This window comes from Podarcis tiliguerta, assembly GCF_965153285.1.
Source record: "Podarcis tiliguerta genome assembly, chromosome: 3".
NCBI lineage: Eukaryota > Metazoa > Chordata > Lepidosauria > Squamata > Lacertidae > Podarcis > Podarcis tiliguerta.
In genome coordinates, this window is record NC_139536.1 from 46,357,517 (window position 1) to 46,364,717 (window position 7,201).

Below are 7,201 nucleotides of genomic sequence, written 5' to 3' on the forward strand. Positions count from 1 at the left end.
TTTGCACTGTTTTTATTTTACTATTTACTTTTTAAAAAATTCATTATGTTTTTCCATAACAGGTATAACATGTGATCACGTTTCCCTTCTACACTCAAAATCCAAATAAATATGCAAGATATTTAAAACAGAAAATATGATTCAGACACATATCCACTTAGAATAATCGTAAGGTTAGAATGCCCTCTGTAGGATTAAAACAGATGGTGAATTTCTTCAGATAAACTAGTTACCTCATACAGTGCAACAAGAAATAAAGGGAAAGTGCAGGTTGTTATATGCACATGCAGTTTGAAATACACAGCAATGTGTACAGTATCCTATGCAAGTTATTGAATATTTTGTTCACATAGTAGAATGTCCACATCATCAGCCATCAGGCTAAATTTGCTGGGGGTGGGATTAATGGAGGACCCTCTTTAATGTGAATGTGATAAGCAATTGATGCAATAAAAGGTTTTCAAACCATTTGAACAGATTTCTAAATAATTCCCAAGAAATATCCATTCTACCTACCATATTTTTCACTCTATAATACGCACCTAGTTTTTGGAGGAGGAAAACAAGAAAAAAAATATTCTGAATCCCAGAAGCCAGAACAACAAGAGGGATCGCTGCACAGCGCATCCTGGTTTATGGGATAGCCGTGTGCAGCCTCTCCCGGGCAGTGGGAGGAAGGCTCCCCCAAGAGCCGCGCTCCCTTTAAAGAGCACACGGGGCTTTTCCCCGAGGGGGAGAAGGGCAGCCGCACACACGCTCCACGGGACTCTTTAAAGGGATGCTGAGCAGAGCCTACCGCCTGCATTCGCTCCATAAGACGCACACACATTTTCCCTTACATTTTAGGAGGGGGAAAGTGTGTCTTATAGAGCAAAAAATATGGTATTCTGTTTCTCAAATCAGTAAACTCAAGTAAAAAAAAGTTTACTTTAAAGATGGATGAAAGCCAATTCTATAAAATGTCTATCAGCAAAACACAAATTTTAAGAGCCATCTCCACTTCTTAGTCACTTAGCTTTACAGCCATTCAGAAACAAGCTTAATAAAACCAATTGTAAGATGTTACCCCCCCCCACACACACACACACAACAAAAAAGCTAATGCAATTCTAGGCTGCATCAATAGAAGTATAGTGTCCAGTACAAGGGAAATAACAGTAATGCTATATTCTGTCATGGTCAGACCCCACCTGGAATACTATGTCCAGTTTTGGGCACCACAGTTTAAGAAGGATGTTGACAAGCTGGAACGTGTGAAGAGGATGGTAACCAAGATGATAAGGGGGCTGGAAACCAAGCCTTATGAGGAATGGTTGAGGGAGTTGGGTATACTTAGACTGGAGAAGACTGAGAGGTGGTAATGATAGCCATATTCAAATAAGGGCTGTCATACAGAATATGGATCAAGTTTGTTTTCTGCTGCTCCAGAGGGTAGGACCCAAACCAACTGATTCAAAATACAAGAAAATAGATTCTGACTAAACATTGGCCCAGTATACCTGAAGGAGCATCTCCACCCCCATTGTTCAACCTGGACACTGAGGTCCAGCTCCGAGGGCCTTCTGGCGGTTCACTCACTGCGAGAAGCGAAGTTACAGGGAACCAGGTAGAGGGCCTTCTCAGTAGTGGTGCCTGCCCTGTGGAACACCCTCCCATTAAATAAATGACTATCTGACATTTATAAGACATCTGAAGGCAGCCCTGTTTAGGGAAGCTTTTAATGACTGATGTTTTAATGTATTTTTAATCTTTTGTTGGAAGCCACCCAGAATGGCTGGGGAAACCCAGCCAGATGGGCGAGGTAGAAATAAGAAGAAGTTGTTGTTGTTGTTGTTGTTGTAAAAGCTGTTCAACAGTGGAAAGGACTACCTTGGAAGGCAGTAGACTCTCCTTTGCTGCGGTTTTCTTAAACAGAGGTTGAATGGCCATCTGCCAGGGATTCTTTAGTTTCCTGCTTTGCAGGGGACTGGACTAGATGACCCTTGGAGCACCTTCCAATTCTATGATTCTATGATTGTGGAAGAGGGCTGTATTTTTAAAGGCACTCTTTACATAGAAAATGTAAGAGGTCTAAGTATCTCATAATCCACCAGCAAAAAAGCAGAAGAGGAAATAAAATGCACTTCTCTAATTAATGTGAAGAAGTTTGGGAAGAGAACAAATAGGAAGGAAATTATTTTAGTGTGGGCATTAGGGTGTCACTGTGCTACATGACCACAAAAAAACACAGAGGCTGGCTAAAGCCAACTAGTTTCAATGCACTTAAACATCCTTCACTCTGTGCTGGAGAGCAGCCCTTGTCTTGTTTAAGAAAATACTTTGCAACTATTTCAATACAGAAATGATTGTACAACTTTTATGTGTGAGAGAACGCATGCAGTGACATTTCCATGCAATTAGCAATCTATGGATTAACATACAGAGGTACAAATTATTGTGTGAAAAGGACATATACAAAACTTCAGAAAAGTCCACTAGGTATTACAGCTATCAAAATGGGCAACTTGTAATTCAGAGAAACAACAGAAACATTTAAGGAGCAGGCACACCAGAACGTATTAGTCCACAAAAGCCTATGCTGTAATAAATTTGTTATATCTTTAAGTTGCCACAAGAGTCTGGAAATCACTGCGTATGCCAGAAATCATTTTCAGAAAAATATCATTGCATATTATTTGAATGTACTGACCTCTTCCAGTCTGACACAGGAGGATATACAATGAGCTAACAATCTAGATTTTAATCAAGAGTCAGAGCTAGCTACATGAAAAATGCAAGCATAAGCTGTTCTGCCTTGCTTAGTGATCTCACAAGAAATATGATAGGGACAGCTGAGTAGGCCTCTAAGATATCTGGGAAGATCACTTCCACAAAATTTCTCTTCTAAACTTTCCAAAGCACTATTCATACTAACAGGAGTGCCAACGTGATCCCGCGACTGTGGGTGCCCAGAGCTGTGGGTGCCATGCAGCATACATGGCCCTGGTTTTGAAATTTGTGGGTGCCCAACCCCTTCACAGGGATTTTCGTGGGTGCTTGAGCTCCCAGGGCCCCAAGGAGTTGGCACCTCTAGTATTGTGCAATTTGAAGGTTCTAAGTCAGATATCTTTCTAGCTAAAAGTAGAGTCAAACAAAGCAATAACAGTGTGTCAATTCTTGTGGGTATTTCTTCGCCCCCCCCCCCCCCCGTGTTCCAGAGCTACACTTTGGATGACACAGCAAGAATCAATTTGAACCCCAAGTCATATGGCAAAGGCGTACAAACCTGCTCACCTGAACCACAATAATGAGGCACAATGATTCCACAATTGCTGGCTGCAAATGATGCCACACTCTTCATCCCAAAGTGTGTCTGAGCAGTATGTGCACATTTTCTTCTGCAGTGCAAAGAGGGGTGCTTCAGAGGGATGCAACTGAGATTGGGAAACTAGTGCAGGGGGTGAAGGGTTAAATATCCCTTTCCCAGAACTGCAGCCCCAATCTAAATCAGTCTCATGATTCCTTTTAACTCCCCCCCCCTATATATATATATATATATATATATATGCAGGTTTTGGTGTCCTCGGGTGTCTTCCCGTGTAAAAGTTGGGGTGTCTAGGCGACGTTTCGACGAGGTCTCACTCGTCATCTTCAGGCTGGTGCTTTCGGCTTCTTGTTACTGGAACAGAGCAGGATCTCAGTGTTTGAGTTCCTATAAATACTGTTGAGGAGGTGTGGTGTATAGCCTCCAATGTTCTGGGCAGAGAGGAGGTTCCCAGGCTAGTGTGCCTTTTCTTCTTTTGTTCCTTAATTACTTGAGGGATATCTTGAGTGATTTCTTGAGTGATTTCCTGAATCCCACTTAGGTGGGTCATTAGGTGTGGATTAGTTGCTAAAGCCTTCGTGTCTTGAACTCTTGAACTTTGTGAAGAGTTTTTCTGAGAAGATGGCTGTACTGCACTTGGTTGTGCTCTGGCTTGGCTTCGTGTATAGGGGCGAGCTGTGGCCCCTATACACGAAGCCAAGCCAGAGCACAACCAAGTGCAGTACAGCCATCTTCTCAGAAAAACTCTTCACAAAGTTCAAGAGTTCAAGACACGAAGGCTTTAGCAACTAATCCACACCTAATGACCCACCTAAGTGGGATTCAGGAAATCACTCAAGAAATCACTCAAGATATCCCTCAAGTAATTAAGGAACAAAAGAAGAAAAGGCACACTAGCCTGGGAACCTCCTCTCTGCCCAGAACATTGGAGGCTATACACCACACCTCCTCAACAGTATTTATAGGAACTCAAACACTGAGATCCTGCTCTGTTCCAGTAACAAGAAGCCGAAAGCACCAGCCTGAAGATGACGAGTGAGACCTCGTCGAAACGTCGCCTAGACACCCCAACTTTTACACGGGAAGACACCCGAGGACACCAAAACCTGCATTCCTGTACCCGTGAAAATCTACGAAAGCATATATATATATATATATATATATATATATATTGGAGATTGGATCATGGTTGGCCACGCTTGGTTTGCCACCTTAATTAATTTAGTTTGATCCTCAGGGACAGACAATCCATGACCCAGATCTCCCACTTTTTCTTTTCTTTCTTTCTTCCTTTTTTTTTTTTTTTTTTTTTTTTTTTTTGGATTTGAAGATCAGTGAAGTGGCTTTGGAGAGAAATGTTTAACTGTTTCCTCCCTCCCCCCCCTGGAAAGCTGCTCTACCTCTGTAACTTACAAGGTGGAACAGACAGTAGTTACAAGATAATTTTATACATAGTGTTTTTAGTACTCTGAGGAACAGCAGTGAGATGTAGACACAGCTTGGTTGTCAAAAGAAGAAATTTAACGACTTTCATCAGTACAATTTATGCTGCAACACTTGTGCTTTGGAACTCCATGCCTGTTGACATTAAGCAGGTGCCATCACTATACTCTCTTACACACCTGCTGAAAAGTGTTTCGCTATATCAGTTTTTTAAATTGTTTTACGTGTTTTATTGTGTTTAACTGTTTTTTATGTTTTTAAATATATTTTTTATTTTTAATTGTTTTTTAAATCACAAAATGTTTACTGCTCTGGGCATCTTTGGGAGGAAGTGTGGGCTATTAAATAAACAAATCCTTATCTATTTTTTGTTAGTTTGTTTTCTTGGTTGGAGATGGAATTGGAGAAGTTGCAAGATACAGTTATCAAAGCAGACAGATAAATCTTGGCCACCAATCTAGCTTCTTCAGTCTTCTGAGAGTTGGCTACACTTGCTTCATAAAGGCTTATCTAGATGATTATTTGTTACAGTAACTAAAAGAGCAAATTCCAGCATTATGACCTGTAAATACCTTATGTAGCAACAGGTCCAATAAGGGCAAGTTAGAAGAAGGTCTTCAAACTTTAGACTTTCAGCTGATTGCTACCATTTTTGGTAGTAACAACAAAAAATGCCATAGAAACAGCAACAGATAAAAAGATATAGATATATATATATATATAAACAACCCTAAATAACCAGGACTGTAATCATTCCACAATTAATGAATAAATATTGAACTGGTACTTTTACAAGTGCCACAAAATTCCACACTTGTAAGGGATTGATATTTTAGACTGCCAACTCCTGCATTCTGGAACTTCCTACAAGCTGACATTAGGCAGAATGCCCTATCTATACACTTTATGATGCCTGCACAAAAACTTTATAAAAACTTTGTCAATATGCCTTTTCATCTGTAACTTTCGCTTATAATGACCTCGTTTTTAACTTGGGACTTCTACGAATAATTTTAATGCATTCCTTGGAAACTGCTGAGTGGTCCTATTTAAAGTTAAACTAGATAAACAAATCCTGTTAAATCGACAAATACAGGTCACCTTGATATTCTGGAAACAACAACAGTCTTTACTCAGACTTTTGTTGTTTTAACCCATGTGCAACAACTGGACTCATTCTAGGTGCCTGTTTTATAGTTTTGTTTTCCATCTTGTTGCTGTTAATACTTCTGCTTTATACACGCTGTAAAATGAAATAAAAGAAACTTTACAAAAGAAGAAGAGCACAGATCATAATAACACGTCCTGTCACAATATATGGCAGAGAAGGGGGAACTGTGGCCTCCAGATGTTGCTAGACTCCCACCTTCCCTGACCACTGGCCTTGCTGGCTGGGGCTGATGGGGGCTGTAGTCCAAGAGCCCTGGATAGCCCAGGGCCCCTAGCCCCGGTATAGGGTGCAGTACAATAACTTTTACCTTCGCGTTTGTTTTTTACAATAACTTCCCTTCGTCGGATCCTCCCCCCCCCCCCCCGCCCCATTTTTCTCTGCAGGGCTCCTATGCCTTTAACCGTTGGAAGTCAACAAGTGAGGGACCTTCCCAACTTCTGCCTCTCTAACCGAGGCGGCGACTGTTGGAGGCCCAGGAGCCCTGGCGAGGCAGGACACGGACCGGCAGCCCCCTTTAGTCTTCTTCCTCGCCTGCTGCTGCCGGGCTGCCCGAGTGCCGCCTCTAGGGGCAGCGGAGACAGGGAGGGGAAAGCAGCACTGAAACTTCTCCCGAGGGAGCAAAGCCTTCCCCCTTGCTTCCCGCCGCCTGCCGCTCCCAAGGCTCCAGGGGGGTGAGGGGGAAGAGGCGGCGCTTTCCCGCTCTCCCCCATTAGAGAAGCGGCTGCGCCTGAGGAGAAGAATCCCGCTTCTTTTCTTCCCGCGCCCGCCGCCGGGCGTGGAGCTGAGGCGAGGAGGAACTCCGGCGTCCCCGCCGCCCCCTCAGCCCGAGAAGCGCCCAATCCTCACCGGCCTTCGGCTCCGAGCTCTCAGGGGTCCGACGCCTTAGGTCTCCTGAGGGGCCGCCGCCGCTGCCGCTCCACATCCTCCTCCTCCGAGGCTGCCGTTCGTGGGCCGCCTCGGCCGCAGCCCCTTCCCCGCCCCTTCGGCGGCGGCGGCGGCGACTCGCATCCGCTGGAGCAGGCGGGAGCCAAGCGCTGACTGAGGCCGCCCCCTGGCCCGCTCCGGCCGGGTGGGGGAGAAGGAGCTAGCTGGGTCGCCAGCGCTCCCGGGACTTCTCGGCTCCGCCATGCTGGGACCCCCGCTCTTCTTCTTCCCGGGCTTTTGTGTGCCTTTTATCCAACACAGGACGGCAAGGGAAGCTTTTCCTCTGCCCTGCGTCGTTTTGCTAGAGGCGGCTTCACCTGTTGAGCCTCTGCCTCGCGCAGCTGTCAAAAGCACAGGAG

General features: G+C 44.3%; 1 protein-coding gene across 7 annotated transcripts in view; it reads right to left on the reverse strand.

The window, feature by feature from the left end:
• DISC1 (DISC1 scaffold protein) overlaps positions 1 to 6,973 on the reverse strand; it is a 148,239-nt gene extending 141,266 nt beyond the window's left edge. The window contains exons 1-3 of one of the 7 annotated variants that reach the window (XM_083433898.1): positions 6,765 to 6,973; positions 5,849 to 5,990; positions 3,274 to 3,377 (exon numbers count right to left, since the gene is read on the reverse strand). In XM_083433898.1, coding sequence (XP_083290024.1) covers positions 3,274 to 3,340 — 67 coding nt within the window. In that variant the 5' untranslated portion in view covers positions 3,341 to 3,377; positions 5,849 to 5,990; positions 6,765 to 6,973. Of the gene's footprint in view, positions 1 to 3,273; positions 3,378 to 5,848; positions 5,991 to 6,344; positions 6,741 to 6,764 lie in introns of those variants that run through there. The other 6 variants (XM_083433893.1, XM_083433894.1, XM_083433895.1 and 3 more) reach the window with 6 other exon arrangements.
• Positions 6,974 to 7,201: the final 228 nt, after the last annotated feature.